The sequence below is a fragment of the Ctenocephalides felis genome, unplaced genomic scaffold, assembly GCF_003426905.1.
Source record: "Ctenocephalides felis isolate EL2017-DRISC unplaced genomic scaffold, ASM342690v1 CF-g0.4_SCAFFOLD_01492, whole genome shotgun sequence".
Taxonomy (NCBI): Eukaryota; Metazoa; Arthropoda; class Insecta; order Siphonaptera; family Pulicidae; genus Ctenocephalides; species Ctenocephalides felis.
Window position 1 is genome coordinate 6895291 of NW_020537646.1, and position 19053 is coordinate 6914343.

A 19053-nucleotide genomic window follows, 5' to 3' on the forward strand; every position below is an offset into this window, starting at 1 on the left:
ACCTACTAGCAGATGGTTCATTTTATATATTGACGTTGTCCACACACCGGTAGTTCAAATTAAAATCTAGTCCATCGTGATAAATTGACCACTTGCTTCAAATGTATCTTTCATTGAAGAAAGTTTTACAATTAAATTTTTGTTTGATTAGTTTTGCTTTACAACTTATAAAGTTGCTTCAAAGACTCTGTTTTTTATAATTCTTTTTTTAAAAAAAACAATTTCGCAAAAACAGAAAGTTCAACGAAAATTGAGTGTTGACATTATTTTCATATATCTAATAGAAAGAGAATTCAAAATATTGAGTGACTAACTTCTATAGAAATTTTGTGGTCTACAATAACCTACCATACTTAATAAATTTAATACACGAAGATTAATTTTTATTCATTATCATTCTCTCAGTTGTATAATATCTGATACTTGTTCCTTTTTTGAGTATTGATATCTGATACAACTTTCTTTTACCCGGTGGACCGTGGACAGGGACATAGTAGTAATTATTTTATTATTGATTTTTTTTTGGCTAAGAATAAACCTTCTACCTTCGTAATCGATAAATCAACGAAATAGATGAACAATATTAATTTCACAGAAAAACGAAACTTCTATGTCGAATTACCTTAAATTACGGGTACTTAAAAAAAGTACCAGAATCATCAGAATTACTTGCTATTTATGTATTTTTACCTCATTAATTGATGAAATTGATAAAATTATTGTCACCGTCATTTGTTCTATTTTAGCTATACTTCATTCCTTGCCTGTACAAATAAAACTAAACTTGTCAGAATTTTGAATGAAAATAGTTATTTATATGAGACGATCCAGGGTAGTTAATTCAGGGTAGAAAAATAATTTTCAGGAAAACCAATTTGATTTTCATGAATTAATTTATTCGGTGTAATTTTTAAATAAAATTGTTTGAAATGTCGGATGATTCAGCATCCAAACCTGTCAGGGACGTGGAAAGAAATCAAGAATTCCCCAAAACAAGTAAAAACAATTCAAATATTGTATCTACCAATAGAAAATATAAATCGTGCATTGCAACACCAGCACCATCACGAATAACATTTCCAAAAGTTTTGTCGAAAAGCAGGAGCAAAACTTTATTTGGTTTTAAAACAATGAATTCTGCCCAAATTGAATCTGATTTGGGCCTGGAATCGCATTTATTATATTCAGAATTGCTTCAAAAAACCGTTTTGGATACCATTCTGGAAAAAGAAATAGAAAATTCGACATCAAAAGTGGAAGATGAATTAATTTTGTTGCAGAATAGGAAAGAAGATTTAGAGGCAACCATCGGAGACTTTGCTGAAATTAGTACATTGTGCAAAGAATTAGAAAAAATGGATAATTTGGCAGAAAATTTGCAAAATTATGTAAATGTTGCGGAAGGGCAAGTATCAGAGTGTTTGCACCAGAATATAAAACTTGCTGTCGATAAGTTGGGCACAAAAAATATTTCTGTTGATAATATTGATTTGGCTTCTGCTTGTGAAGATTTTAGAAATTCTTTTAAGAAATTGCAGCTTCCACAGGCGTCAAATAGATGTATTGAGCAATGTGAGGTGTATATGCGTAATGTGAATGAAATTGCAGAAAATTGCAGTGAAAAATTAGATGTTTTAGACTTTAATATATTGAATGAAGTTTCTCACCAAATGGACAATTGGTAATACTCAATTAAAATTTTGCAACTTTTGCAGTACTCTCTGCATTCCTCATATTTATCATTAAAATATGAGACTATCTATGAAATCTTTTCTGAAATTTTATTTGCACCTATATCATATGATCAAATATTTGGAGTCATTTATTATTCGAGACGTATTCTCATTATTCTTATTATGGGGTAGATCAATATAAATTCCAGAAATTTATATTCCACATGCCAAATAAAAGATGCAATCGTCACCAGACAGATATTTTATACGCGTGCGAAAATTTATATCATTCCAACTTGTTTAGGAATTTAAATGACGGTGGTCAGTTAAATGCAGGACGTTTCAGAGGTGGCCAACCTTTATAATATTTATATTAAATTTATACAAAAATATGAGATAAAAAATTGTCTTAAAATTCTGTAATATGTTTATTATAGAGTTAAATCAGTTTTTCTAATAAAAAATTTTGTTTATTTTTGTCGGAAACTTATTTTTATTTTCAACATACGACCTCGAATTCACCACGACATCACATCACAAGTAATTTGTAATTTTACCATTTTTTTAACAAAATAAAATTTTGGATTTATTTTTGTGTATCACAAATATGTGGTTGTTAGTATCAACACTTTTATTAAGCTTCAGCTCTTTTATTATGATCTGTTCAATGCGTAATAAAATCCGCCTAATATTTTGCATCATATCAACACGACTTCTGATGGATGCATATGTATAAGGTGTAACAAATATTCAGAGAAACATATGTCATAAACGATTTTTTGACATGATTAATTACTAATAATAAACCCTTTATTAATTGCCTATATTTCGCTTAATCTGTGCGCTATCGGAATTAATTTTTTGAACCTCAAATATTTTTAAAATACTCTTGAAAATAAATGTCAAAATTAAATTACTACCAATCCAAAATGCCTTAGATTATTTTCTTAAATTTTTGAATATACTTGTCAGTATTTTGGAAATGATAGTATTAGTTCGCACATTCTAAGCGTCATCAAAATAGTTTCAAATTAAATTACTACGACAATAAAATGTCGAGGTTTTTTATCGATAGTAGATAAATTGCAATCATGATATATTAAATATAATAGGCCAACCGTTGGGTTGTCTTTTAACAGTGACTCATTGAAGTTTCAAGTTCATATTGGATCTTAAAGATAATAATATAACTGTATGTATGTATGTATTACCATTCCAGACTTTCTCTGCCTTTAGTACAGCATATTTTTGTTCATTGTCATTGTGCAAATTAGATATTTTAATTTATTATAATTTCATGTAAAGAGATGTAAGACATGGACAATCCCCTCGCAAAACGCCTTTGTTGCGGCTCCTGACCTTTTAATCAAAGAAATTGAAAGTTTTAAAACACCAGGAGATTGATGTCTGATTGTAATTCTTTTGTTGGTCGAGAATGGATTTTGGTAAATTAACAAGCACGAGGATAAAATATTGTGATTGTAGAATACTAAATTTGATGATTTGTTGTTAATTTCACAAAAATAATTCAAACAAAGTTACGAAAATCTTATGCTTCTAATTACCAGCACTGCACTTCCTAATCCAGTTTTACTAATTTTATTTTTTTTTAAAATTAATGCAAACCAAATTACAAAAATCGCATGCATTTATTTACTGCATTTCCTAATTCAGTTTTTTTTTTTTTTTTTTTTTTTTAAATTTCATATAAGTTTTGTCTAAACAAATTTAAACATCCAAATGATTTTGCTTCATGAATTAAATAACAATGATTAATTGAAGTATTTTTATCAAAACAAAAAAAATCATACATAGATGTTTTGAGTTATTTCATTAAGTCACGTATCTATACGTATGTATTTAGATATATTTAAAATTTCATTGTTATTTAATTTTTTTTTTTAATTATAGAGTATTTTTCTGTAATACCATATGGTACCTATATGAATATCAGAAGTTGATAAATTACGAGTGAGAAACGAAATATAAATTTACTATTTTGAAATCTGAAGATGCATAGTCAAATAAAAATATTTTCATTTGTATAAATATTTTTGTAGGAATTTTTTTATATTTGAAAATAAAGATTTTTCTGCATTAGTCTGATTGGATTCATTGCGTGTAAATAAGAAGTCCTTTGGCAATATTCGGACACTTGTTTCTACAATAATAATGTCGCCTGGAAAATTTTCATCAGACATCTCATTTTTTTAATTGGCTTCGACTTGCTTGAACGATAGAGTCATTTAGAGCAATTTAAACTTTGAGAAAAAATGAATAACAAAAATATATATATTTTGTAAATATATATATATTTTGTAAAAAGTTACTTTTGTTTTAGATAAGCTGAAGAAGTTAAATTTGATTAACTTACAATTATGGATTACAGCTTTCTAACAAATAAACAAATAAATAAATGGCGATATATATGTACAAGATGCAAATTTTGGAAGTGACAAAATATTGAATATAACTTTTAATTTATTCATTATTACCATAACCTTCGACTGTAACCACAGCATTATGCAAAGCTGGAGATAAATCTCTGGACGTTTGTTAATAACGTCTCATTATGAATTGCATCACGATTAATTATTTATTGTAATTTTATTATCTATGCATTGTCGAGATGCGACCATCATTGAAAATTATCAGTCAAGATCACGAAGTTAAACAAACACTCGAATTTATATTAACTGTAGAACCCCGTTAAGACGATCATGGTTATAACGATTTCTCGACTTTTACTTTGCTAATATAAATTAGCAAATCAGATTTTCTGGTATTAACATTAAGTTAATCGTAACCAGAAACCAGTCTACTGTTTTCGATAAGACTATCGATTATAATTTTTGGTACCCATATATAACTAGCAAATTCTATAAATATTTTATCTTATCAAATTTGGTAATACCGGTGTACTTTTGTACAATTGGCCTTCGATATGAAAATGACAAGCCATCTGCCAAAATTTAAATTCAATTTACCAATCGATAGGTAATCATCAATTGTGAAAAATTAAAAGTAGTGAATTATTTGAAATAGTAATTAGTTTATGCATTTTTTGTAAACTATATAATGCATGTAAGGTATAAAATTATTAAAATATGATTTTATATTCCAACCTTTAGTTTAAACTGAAGGAAACTTTTTGGAATTGTTTGGTGCACATGTAATTCATCATCTTCGACTACTTTGTTCAAGCAAACTGGTGAAAAAATGCCAAATAAATGTGTTAAGGATATAGTTATTGCAATATTTAAGGATATTTTTTTTGCATTTAATATTATGCAGACAGATTCATGGTTAGAGACTCAATTTTTAATGATCATCCTGAATGTCAGAAAATAACTATGGATTACAAATTTTTATATTGTATTTTTGTTGACAAATATTAACCTATTGAAGTATGTTTGTGGAATATTGCAAAATAATATACTTTCCGCTTACATGTGCAATTTAAATAAGCTAAATTTGCGGAAAAGTTCAATTTGTTACCATTTATAAATGATCTATATTCGACTAATATTTATGCTTCGTCGAATTCAGCAACAGACAAATTATTTTTGACAAAAAATCGTTAGCATTAAAAATGAATTAAATGCAATACTAAGCCTGAATTATCATTTAGGTTACACAATGTTAATTGCAAAATAATCTGACCCTGTACGTGAGCTGAGTACATTTAGTCAATTTTTTTTACAATTTTGCTGACCTCCATTTTTTGCTCACTCTCGGGTAATGGAATTCAAATTCATGAAACAGAAGTTCCTTGATCAATTCTAGCAATTCGAAGTTCAAATGGTAGAACTTAAGGTGAACTACCGAGTTGTGGTTGATAATACAAATTTTTTTATTATGAAATTTATTTATTTATCTGTTTGAGACGGTGCCCGCATGATATGGGAAACAACTGGGCCAAGTGCACAGAACAATCTGCGATACTTGCAAATAAATAAAAGATTGTTTTTGTTCTATAAATCGATCAGATTTCAACTGTTGATTGATCAATTTTTCCATTGCTAATCAATCACTTTTATCTTGCTGGCATTGACTTTTCGAATAAAGTTAATATGCCCCATTTTTAATAAAAAAAATATTAATAAAAATTTTGTTATGTACACCTTCATTATGTTCTATGAGAGGAAAAATATGTTTTTTTTATGTTTATATATAATGATATGAATTCACAGATGTACTAGAAAAAATATGTTTTACTATATAATTACATATTTTTAGCTTTTTATAATAATATTGATATTGATGTTTCCTGCAATTTAAGTACAAATTTTTTTATTCAGTAATCTTTATTTTTCCAAATCTTTTGGCATATATTATAATGTTGCGTCATTTTCAGTATTAATTTAAACTGTAAATTTGTATTTTATTTTTCTGAATACTGTCTTTTTTATACTGTTTTTCAGATTTATTTTATAACGACGACATTTAGAAAATAAACTATGGATTTAGAAAATACTTCAAGCGAAGGACATCAACCTCAAAGTTGCATGTTTCCAAAAAAGTAAGTATTTTTTTAATTTTTTTAAAGGATTTTACAAATAAAAATTTGAAAGGAATTTTTCCTGGAATATACAATATAGATTTCTGCAAATTCAATTTCAAAAGAAAATTTTTTTGTAAAAAATTTATTTCCAGCATAGTCAAATCGTAATCGATTTGTGATAAATATTGGGTTGTATATATTTCCTAAATGCTTAACATCAATAAAGTAATTTATTGATAGAAATTCTGTTTCCACCTTTATAAATCCTTTCTATAAAACTATTTTATATCTATTTGATCGATCATAATCGATTTGCTGATAAACTATTGACGTACTTATTTCAGCAACTGTGATTTCCACTTGAAATGCAGTTTCTTTTAGATATCTTTGACGCCATACATTTGATAATAAATATTATTTAGTTTTGTAACTAAAATTTAATACGTCATCAAATAGCTGAGATTGTTCCTTTTAATGTAGAGTATAAAAAAGTTTAAATGATATTCAAAGTTCTTTGGTATTTGTAATCAGTCAGATTATGATAGTGAAATAAATGATGCATGAAGTGCGTTTGTTAAATTTTTGACGTCATATTTATTTGTTGTTGTCAGAAGGAATTATTTTGATTACTAAAATAATAAACAAAACATATTAATTACCAAAGAATAACTAGCTCTGAAAAAAGAATATCAGTAATTTTTCAAACGTTTGTTTTTAATTGTATCAATATAATCTAAAGTATGATTTTATCATTCATAATCAACTTATCAAAGCACTATTATTGCCAATACCACAAACGTCACCAAATTCTCGCCAAAGTTCAAAGTTCCAATTTGGCCTCTCGTGTCTAATTTTGATAATGCTTCTAATTAATAAAATTTTCATAATGCAGCACATGTCGCTTTATCAAACGGCTTTTATCAAACTATTATATATTCAAATAACTCTCAGCTTTTATGTTAGTCATAGTGATAATTATCTATTTGTGTATATTAAAAATTAAGTTCGAAAAAACATGGGCTATGCTTTTAAGACAGTGTTGCAAGGAGGTGTTTGTGCTAACTTTATTGGACGTGCACTTTTGAATCATGTCGTAACAACTAGGTAATTCCCATTTCGTAATGGACCTTTTTTTAATAAATAGTTTTGTATGATCAGATAAATAAATATAGAATTATATAATAGATTCGAAATTAATAGGAACATGTGGAAATTCTTAGTATTTGTTTGTTAATGTTCCATGGTTGTAGTTTTTGGAACGACCTGGAATTGTTGATTTAAAATTTTTAGTAACGTTTTGGTAAGTGTTTCACAAAGTTCCACAGGGTTTTAGTAAGTAAAAGTAATAAAGATTATAAAATTCTCGCCGAGTTTGTTGTTCCAATTTTTTTTAATTCTCATAAAGCTTGTTGTAAATGTAATATTTTTTTGGCACGACTAAATTAATTTTTTTTTTTAAAAAGACCTAGATTATTTTTAATTCTTACCGTACAATTTTTGCTAATACTTCGCCGTGAACAAGCAATAATTAAAGTATTTGATCTTAGATGTTATCTTATCGAATCATTTTAATCCCATGTGCAAAAAACAAGATATCGTCAGCGAATTCTGGTGACGCAGTGTGTATTTTCACTTAAGAGATTTGCAATTTCGATTTCTTTGCTTTGAACCCGGGCTCAAATGTCGAATAGCATCATTTATAACAAATATGTTATTAGATGAAAATATTCTAATATACTTATTTTGTTATGCAATATTTTCAATTAACGTGCAACTTCGAACTTTTGTAAAATGGTTTAAAAATGATGAAAAAATGGAATAAGGGGAAAATACAGTGTTTTTCTCATAGCAACTTCAAGCTATAATTATATTTGCATGGAGATTTTTAATATCATTGTACATTTTAAATTCACAATTGTTCATAAATGCTGTACAATTTCTCTAAATTATCATTTTTTGAGCACTTTACTGTGAAATCCTTCTAAATCGTAACAAATTATTGAATCAAAGTTGTGCCTTTCTAAGATTTTAATTCAGAAGTTTTTTATTGGATCAAAAAATTTCTCGGTGACTATTTTCTCAATTGATTTCAAATATAAACATATCCCATAAGATTTTTAAATAGCAATACTACGCCTGTTGAGCATACGTACATGTAATTATATAATTATAAATTATTGATTAAATTTGTTTGTCAACTTATTATTTTTACCGTCTGATTTACGTGGAATCGAGCAAGGAATTGCTTATCTTATATTTTATGTATGTTAATTTATTACTTGTTAATCAGATAATATCATATGTTGTTATTGGAAAAGTGAAATGCGTTCTATTTGATTTGTTTTTGATTATACGAAGTTACTAATCAGTACTTTGTTTGTGTCAATGACTTTGTAAAAACATTGTATTGTCGATTACATGTTTAACATTAATGAATAACATTGATTGCGGTTATGGTATTTTAGGAACATCTTTTTTGGCATATATAACGCGTCGATCGCAATATTCTTACATTGCAAGTATAGAAATGTAAATTTGGAAGGTGATGGCACAACCTAAGATTGATTCGTTCGGGGCTTTCTGTGTACAATAGATACAAATCGATAATTAATCATGATACAGTTCCGATAGAGTGAAACATTGTAGAGCGCCCCGTCCGGCCAGTTTCCCGCCGCGATGTGACGGGCGCTACGCAAGGAAAACCCGCGTCGGTATCAGACGAGCCCGCCGCCGCCGCCGCCGCCGCCTGGTGGGGAGGTGTCCGCTTGAATAGCCTGCAATTATTTCACCACGACGCAACGTGCACAATTTGTGCCACAATGCCCTCTCTAACGCCTGATAATAATCGAGCGTAGCACCAGACGCTCATTTGTAGCTTAGCATCAGTACCGATTCACCATTCTTCCAAACACTTTCCGATCGGCAACTCGCGAACCAACAAGTAGCTCCACAATGGCTACTGCCCTTAAACTAAACCTCAAGTTGCATTCGCACTCAATATGTTTCTTACTGCTGCCAATACTATTTGTTCTTCAGGCAAAGTTGATCTTCGCCTGTAAAAGGTGAGGAAAATCCGATCATGCTTCACTTAATTTTCACCACCTACATCATACCACCATTCAGGATTGTGCGTGTTTGAAAATTTTATATGTTTTTGAAATTTACATCATCATGCAAATCTACAAACCGTGCGTGTTCGTTACAGTGAAATCTATTGCCGGGGCGAGTTGCTGGATACGGTGCAAATGGCTAAAATTTTTAATGACTCCAAGACTTTCGTGGACATGAAGATGAAATACGATGAGAACAAAACTATGGAAAAATTTTATGAAATGATGAATGAAATAGAGCCAAATCAGCCAAACCAGACTACAATCAAACAGTTTGTTAATAATTACTTTGAACCTGTTGGTAAGGAATTCATACCATGGATACCGGACGATTGGAGACCAGACCCAGAATTTTTGAATAAAATATATGATGACAGTCTAAGACAGTTTGCAGAGGAATTGCATATATTGTGGAAACAACTAGGAAGAAAAATGGATCCAAAAATCAAAGACGAAGAAGAAAAGTATTCCATAATATACGTAGAAAATCCGGTGGTAGTGCCTGGTGGTCGCTTTAGAGAATTTTATTATTGGGATTCATACTGGATCGTTCAAGGTCTATTATTATCTGAAATGCATCACACGGTTAAAGGTATGCTTGAAAACTTTTTGGGTTTAGTGGATAAATTTGGTTTTGTGCCCAACGGTGGACGTATATATTACGAGCGTTCGCAACCACCACTTTTGACGCCAATGGTGAAAAGTTATTTTGATAAAACAAATGATTTAGAGTTTTTGAAGAATCATACGCATACTTTGGAGAAGGAACTTAATTTCTGGTTGTCGAAACGAACAATAACTGTACCTGCTCATAATAGAAATTATACTGTTGCTGTGTATAGCCAGACTTTTCCTGGACCGAGACCAGAGTCGTACAGGGAGGATGTGATGAGTGCTCAATTTTTCAACGAAGCTGATAGAGAGAAACATTACAAACAACTGAAATCTGCCGCCGAGTCTGGCTGGGATTTCTCATCGAGATGGTTCGTGGCAAAGGACAATACCCATAATGGTGAGTCACTTTTGTATTATACTTTATTTGGTTTTTATTGTTTAGCAAGTTTAAATTTAGATCTGATATTGATCTCGGCGTAGTCGCAAACTGTAATTTGTTGCTTTATAGTCTAATGCGTTTTATGTAAAAATAGTAAATGAAAAATTAATTGTTACGTAGATAATAGTTGCATGGGCCGACGCGAAATAATAATAAAATTTTTAAATGAACAAATTACACAGGATAAATTAATTATTTAAAAAATGTCTTTATCAATTCTTGTATTGATATTGTTTTAATACTGTATTTCCATATTGGTCATCAAGATAAATTTTAATAGTTCTATTCGCGTAGTAATTTGCGGAAACCGGACATCTCCTATCAATGTTGACGATAAAGAATTTAATTCACATCACGGCGATAAAATTTGGATGGAACAATAGTTATATATAAATAGAAAAAAATGAGCGTAAGGGACTTCTAGCCATAAGAGGCTGGAAAGTTTGCCATTGATCCACCGGAGATGAGTGCAATCGTGCCTCTAAATATTTAATTATTTCAATATTTGTCAAGGATGTGATTATTATATGCTAATGACCGTTAACATTGTCAAATTTGAAAGAGTGCTTTCAAGGAAGTTTCCTCGAGATCATTCAGTAATCTTCCGATAAAAACTGAAGAATTATCATGTTATTCATTTCAGTTCCCGCACAAACGCATAATTAGCTGTCATAAACAACAAAAGTACGTCAAAATGTTAATTATTTATCATTTATATTTGCATTCATTGATAGTAAGAGCGTAACTAGAATTAACTGATGTTGTGTAAGCCACGAGACGTGGGGCAATTATACATTCCGTGCAATTTATTATAAGGTGGCCTCTCATATTTATGTCAATTACATAATTTACCTATTAAATTACATTACATTTGTGTTTTTATTAGCCAGCTATTACTATAGGATTCAAATATAGCATGAGGTTGAATCAAGCCCTATTAAATGTAGGATGTGTGAATCTTTTCTTAATTCAATCTTCTCAGAGTGATTGCCATAATCATCGTTTGGATAAAACTATTTTTAGAATTTTATTATTAAGGTTTCTGAATATTTTTTTTCAATTATAAAAAAATACATTAATAGCATATGCTCACTTATACTAGTTTATTTGGATAAAACATTGAACTTGGTTATTATGAAATCATTTGTTTAACCATCAAAATGTTTTAATTATAATTTATATTTTTGTCTATTAAAATACTTATAGTTACCATTTAGGTGCCAAAGTATGCTTTCCTTAAATTGTTTAAAACAAACGATTATGCATAATACATTTTTTTAATAAAGGTTTTGATATATTTTTATTAATAAATTAAATTATAATTGACTCATACTGGTGATATAGTTTTTAATTTCTTTTTTATTCTTGATCGAGTGAAAATGAATATTACTATTGCTTGTTATTAAGTTATCATTATTTAACAATAAATCAACGGAATTAGATTTTATAATTTGGCAATGTAGGTTGAAAATTTTAGTACACAAACTAATAACACTTAGTAGGTGTTTACGTATGAATCTTATTTGTTTTAGAAGATAATAATTGATAAGATTTTTATATATAATAGAACACGTTCAGTTTATTTTGATAAAACTTTGATCTTGACGCTCAAAATAATATAATCAAATATTTATTCTTCAATGAATATATTTTGGTCAGACACCTAATTTCAAAAATATGCTTTTCTAGTTCTTGTTTTAATTTTTACAAAAATATAACTCAACTACATAAATATATTTAATGCATGTCTTATAAACTGAATAAAAGTTCGTTTTCTCTTCTTTTAATGATAAATATGATATGAACTGCTATTTCTGAGTTCAATATCAACTTCATTCTACATAAACAACATTGTGCCAATATCAATTATGTTTATTAGATCATAATTGATATAATTATATATAAATATTGTAGTATATATAAATAATTGTTTCCACAATGATTAATTGCTGGAGAATAGAATAAAGCACGTTCTGTTTAATGGATTCTTAAAGGTTGTTCGGTAAAGGAAATTAATTCATGTTTGTATAATTTATAGTTTTCTAACTACTTCCGATGATATTGCAAAATTTCAGAATACTAAGTTGCAAAATTTAATATAATTAATTTTTATACCACTTGTATATGCATAAAACACGAATTGTTAAAAATATACCAAAATTAAAAAATAATCAAATATTTTATAATGCAGTGTTAAAGAACAGTGATCAAGAATATTAAAAAAATTATTTGTGAAATTACATGTATTTAAATTTTAACTACAAAACATTTAAAAAAAATTAAAGGAATATAAAACACAACAGTTATGTGTGCGCCTGGAAACGCATTCTAATTTTCTAGTAATATTCATAATTATTGACAATTATTAGGCAATCGACTGCTAAAAACGAAAATACACACAGAAATTATATTATATTCATAAACATTGCCATAATAATATAAGCAATATATAATATGCAATTGCCTACCATTTTTTACCTCAATTTTTTTAGATAAAAATATTCTTACAGTACCATTTAACAAGAAGTATCAATTATCATTTCTGGGAAGTATTATAGATTCGATTTCATAGAAGTCATAAATTTTATTATGATTAATGAGCCGATCATAATAAAAATCATTTCAACAATATAAAGGTGTGTTTTTAACATCCTTGATTGAGAAACCGAAGATATTGACTTTGAAAATAGCCATCAAACGTTCAGCGCACTTTTACTTTCAATAAAGTTGTAACACAATATAATGTAATAAAACTGTTTAGAAATCAGGGCCGAAACAAGGATAATTGAAATATTAATCAATAAACATTAACTACTTGATAAATACTTTATTGATTAATTGAAATTTTTGCAAACTCCCTAATTAATACCCTTAATTACGAAGAACGTGGAGAGCACAACTTGGTTTCATAATTTTTAAAACAGTTAATTTGATTAAAAAAATTGTTTGATTTTGTGTAATGATATTGATGAATTGTTATTAATTTTACATGAATAGTTTGCATTTTAAGAAATGCTTTATCTCCCAAAAAATTTGATTAAATACTTTGTTTAGAAATCATATGACAGTGACACTGTTATTATGTCATACAATATTTTTTTAATTATTGGTGGTTATAATCACATACTAAAAAAATTAAAAAAATCTTTCACCCAGATTTTCAACATTTAATTAAATTAAATTAATAATAATATTATATTCCCACTAAAAACACAATATATTTTATACCAATAATTGCATAACATCCATAAAATATCAAGAACAAGTTTCAACAATAAAAAATGTAATAGCTAATAATTCGTAGCAATAAACCATATATCACTTAAGTTATTTAATTATTTATTGCTTTATAACTAATAAAAACGAGTTTTATAAATCATAAAATAGTCAGTTTTCTACCTTTTACGTAATGTTCAATTAATTATAATGCAATTGTAGAAACTTGAAACATAGTTCAATGTTAAATAAAAACATTTTTTATTGTTTTACAGAAAAATATCAGGTTATAAATTGATAGATGATACTAATTTTAGTAATGTTAGTTTACTAAATATCTGATAAATTGGGGGTCTATCCCTTAGATAAAATATTTAGAAACACATGATTTCATAAAAAATAGTTCACTGTATATAAAAAAATACCAAATATTGGTAAAATTGTAATAAAATTTGCATTTTAATAAATTCCCAAGAATAATCTATAATCATATAATAAATAATTTATAATTATTTTGAAACTTATTCGCTCGTGTCATTTAATTTATCCTAATTATCATAAACAGGTGGTTATTATCACTTATTATAGTGCAAATAATAGCAACAGTGTTTTCTATTTATAAAAATGAAATTTTAAGGACTTTTAGAATAATATGATGAAAAAATACAAATGTAAGATTAGCAAATTTCATACTATGCGCGCTATTTATGAAAATACATAATCTATTTTTCAAAGAGTCGACTGAGAAAAATTTTTAATTATAATGTTATCTAGTTAATATCAATTGTAATATAAAAGGAGGCGAAATGTATGAAAATAGCTAGTGATGCAAATAAGTTTTATAAAAAATATTATCATTTTCATCCCATTTTAGTTAATTGAGACTAAAGTTACCTTTTTTATAAAAAAAAACAGGTTTAATTGAAGTTTTGTTAAAATCACTTATTGACAAGAGTAATAACGTAATTATAATGTAAATATTCTTAAACATTTAGAAATTTCCAATATGTTTAATTATAAATTTTGGGGTTTGATGCTATAATTATGTAATATACAATGATAAAAAACTGACGTACTTGAACCTTTGAAGACTGTAAAAATTTTATTTTAAAATATTTAACAAATCACCTTAATTAATAATTATGAATCAAGTTATAAACAATATTCATTAGGTATTATTATTAGAACACCGAAAATTAACACCGAATCAATAAAATTTCAATATTCTACAAACTTAGTTTAGTTAAGTTATTATTTATATAAGTGAAAACGGATATCACAACTGCTTGATAACATGGTATACCTTAACCTTAAGGGGCGTCCATTAATCGCATGAGAGGGTTGAAAAAAAATCACGAAATATCACGTAGTAGTATAGTAAGATATCACGTGAATTTATTTTATCTGATTTTTTTTAATCCAAACATTTAAAAAAAAAACAAAATTGTACAATTTTTTCTCGTAACTAAAATTACACGTGATGTTTGGTGGAAGGGGGGAGTAATTTTAAATATTACCAATTAACACCAAGGAGGTGCTGGGTATCCAAAAATTCTCAAAAATTTGATCAACTGATTAATGGACGCCCCCTTATTCAAGTAGCCGTTTGTTATCACTTTTAATGTTTATTTATCCATTTTCTTGATCATCTTTACTATTTTTTTTATTATTATTTTATTTTTTTATTATTACCCATAATTTTATTTATCAATTTATTATATGTGTTATCTTTGACAAAAGTCCAATATCATGTGCGTCCTTGCCGTTATCATTCACATTAGGTAAATTAAATTTTAAACGTAAAATTTGCATTGAGATAATAACAAACTAATAAACTGCTGAAAATATATTAAAAGTTTCTTGCAAAATATGTTATTTCCATTATAACACATTTTCTCTATTGTATATAGTTTTCATGCATTTATTTCTTGAGACATGCCGAGCGAACCTAATTATCTTGTTTTGACATATTTAATAATGTTTCGTTGAAATATTAAAGATAATTGATGTAGTTTGGAAAATTTAAAACGAAAATATGTTTCTGACATACTGGATTAATTTGCATTTGTTGTCTGATTTGTTGATAAGTGATTCACGAGTTTCTATTTAAAAAATTAAAGAGAATAATTTACAATTTTATATTTTTTAGGCAATCTGACCGATTTGAAGACCAGCACCATCATCCCAGTTGACCTGAACTCCATTATCCAATGGAATGCCCGACTAATTTCAGAGTTTTACTGCATCCTAGGAAATAAATCGAAGCACGAGTATTATAAGAAAGTTGCTGAAGAATTTAAAGAAGTTTTAGACACCTTATTGTGGAATGATGAATATGGTGTTTGGATGGACTACGATTCAGAAAATAGAATATCTAGACCTTATTTCTACCCTTCGAATCTTGCTCCTTTGTGGACTCAAAGTTATAAGGACGTTGAGTGTGGGAGTGGTAAAAGTTTGGGAGTAGACAAGAATGTGCAGGATAGGATTGAGAGGGTTTTGCGGTATTTAAATGTAAGTATAAATGAATTTTTGACATTATTTTCTGAACTGCCATTTTAAATAACTTTTTTCAACTGTGATATTTTCATCTCATCTAATTCTATTTTTTTCCAGAGTCCAGATGTAGCAATAAAAAGCTACCCAGGCGGTGTACCAACCACTTTATTGAATACAGGAGAGCAATGGGACTTCCCAAATGCCTGGGCACCTCTTCAGCATATGGTGATCCTGGGATTGGACAGCACAGATAATCAGGAAGCTAAGGATTTGTCATTTGATCTTTGCCAGAAATGGGTCCGATCAAATCATAAAGCTTACTTGGAAACGAATCATATGTATGAAAAGGTCGGTATGTTTAAGAAACCGAGGTTAAAAGATAAGCACATAGTACCATATTTATATATTCTTTTTTTAGTATTTCGTTAAATTATCTCTTATATTTATTATTAACATTAAATTTATATTACTAACAACAGTTTCAGTTATTTATGAAAGTATGAAAAAAGCTATCGAAACCTCTATAAGTAGAAAATTGGTTTCTAATACATCTTTTTCTACAATATGAATCGAATATTCTTGGAAATATGTTGAATTATCAGAATGATATATATGATCGTGATATATTATCTAATTGATTTCTGTTCCATGCTTTAGTATAATGCCACACATGCTGGGGCACCAGGAAATGGCGGAGAATATGAGGTCCAGCTTGGTTTTGGCTGGACGAATGGTGTCATATTAGACCTTCTTAATAAATACGGAGATCGACTGAGCTCTACATCAAATTCGCTCACATCAGGTATTTAGTAAACCACATTGATTAATCAATGAACTGTATATTTCCTGTAGATATTCGTAATTTAATTAATTAATAGTCTGTAGTAATTAATAATTTAATTAATCTAAATATTAATAATTTGTTAATCTGTAAATAGTAGATGTAACAAACACTAAAATTAACGTCGGTATTGGTATTTTTTTACAAAACTGCTGCATAGTTTTTGGAGTTAACAATAGTCGCTTTAAAATATTCTTATTCTACACTAATAATTATGTCTTTCTAAATATTCTTAATGAAGATTTCACTTTCATTTATTTATTGAAAAGCAGCAATAACACATATGATCACTTAACATATTTAGTTTTGCATAGTAATAAATGGCAATGGTTTTTTTTTAAATATTATTTTGCTGTATAAGTTTGAAAAAATTTGATCAATTTGAATAAGAACTTTAAGCATTTAATGAACGTCTTTTGCATATCAAAAAAATATTATCACTTTAATAAGCATTTACTTAATCTTCTTCTATGCTTTGATAATAAACTCAATCATTGCTAATTAATGAAATCCAAACTTCATTTAGCTGTGTAAGTAATTCATTTTAAAAGGCGCCCATTGTATCATTCATTTAAATTTTTTATTATGATATTTAAGATTTTTTATGATTCCATAGGAGTTTTATCAAAGGTTTGTCAAAATTCAGCGAACTCTTGTACAAGATACTCGTTTAGCAATGTCGTAGCATTCTGCATTTTCATTTGGTACCTCCTGACTGCTCACCAATTGACCCAAGAAGATATGTAACATTAAAAATCGCTTCCAGTGCACTTCTTCTTATTAAATAATACAAATGCACTTGTTGATTATGCACTGCACGAAAATTTATATAGCTTTTAGTATTTTTGCATGTACTATTGAATAAATGAGTAAAGTATAAGTTGGGTATTTTAATGAAATTGATCTGCATCATTTATATTAATGCTTCTGAATATTCTTGCTAAACATTGGCTATAATCTATAAATTTATTGATCCAGGTGTTATGCAAATTTCCTGAACTAATAAGGTATTTGTTATATACTATTACATATGAATTGAAAATTATTTTGTGCAATTTCGTTGAAAATGCAAAAATATTCATTCTATATTTTTTAACACTGTGTCTTTATTAAAACATTAAAATTATACTGATAACGATAGGAAATAATAATTAAAAATTAAAGTAATAATTCAGTAAATTCTGTTTAAGACAATTTCTCAGGCAACTGGCCTCAATATTTTTCAAAGTGCAGTATAGGTCTTTAAGCGGCGTTTTAAGAAACAAATCGTATTAAGCATGACCGTTTTAACGGGGTTCAACTGCATATTTGATGTATATCAAGATTAAGTACATGTACAATTATTTTTTCTTGCATGACATTGTAGGTTTACTACAATTAATTTTTTATCTAATTTTTTAACTAATATAAATTTTATTCTGGGTTTCAGATGGTTCGTCGTAAATCTTTTGGAATAATCTTGAAGACTGTGAAATTAGTGAAAAAATTACTACTAGAAGAATATACGAGTATTAAGGGTATATATAGCGTAGATGACTTTGCTAACTATTTATTTGTGTGAACTATTTAATTTGTATTTTACACTATGATCATTTTTATTTAATTTTATATCTTCATGCCTCATTAAGAAACTTATTATTAAGCACCTAAAGTAATTGTTTCTTGTAGAAAATATTAATTTATGAATTCTGAACTATATTGTATTTTTACTGTAAATTATATACACAATTTGTGATTTTTTCAATGTTCAAAATATTGCTTCACTTGTATAATATGCAATATAAACAAACAGCCTGTATCTTTAATAATAGATGATTTTTTGATTTTATTGAATTGAGTATAATACATTATCATAAATTATAATTTGCATAAGGCTTGTTTTATTAATTTATTTTAGTTCCACTTGTATTTGTCACAAAGTGTACTTTTTGGAAGTTATTTAGAAGAAGAGGAACACATTTGAGGAATTCTATAAAATACATAATAACAATTTACTCTGTTATTCGATGATTAAAAACTTTCGGCCATTTTATCCAAAGACTTTTATCCAAACAGTTTTTATAGATATAATAAAAATAATGTTATACTACTGATATATTAAATAAATAAATTAGTGTAGTGTAGTGTTAATTTGTCCAAAAAAAATTTCCCAAAAA

The 19053-nt window shown here is 27.7% G+C and overlaps 1 protein-coding gene across 1 annotated transcript; it reads left to right on the top strand.

Annotated features, from left to right (window-relative positions):
* Nucleotides 1-9033: 9033 nt before the first annotated feature.
* Nucleotides 9034-18699, top strand: LOC113370165 (trehalase-like). Its single transcript, XM_026610833.1, has 6 exons — nt 9034-9239; nt 9383-10299; nt 15707-16071; nt 16174-16404; nt 16714-16858; nt 18327-18699. Exons 1-6 carry the CDS (start codon nt 9130-9132, stop codon nt 18338-18340), a joined length of 1782 nt encoding a protein of 593 aa, XP_026466618.1. The 5' UTR covers nt 9034-9129; the 3' UTR covers nt 18341-18699.
* Nucleotides 18700-19053: the final 354 nt, after the last annotated feature.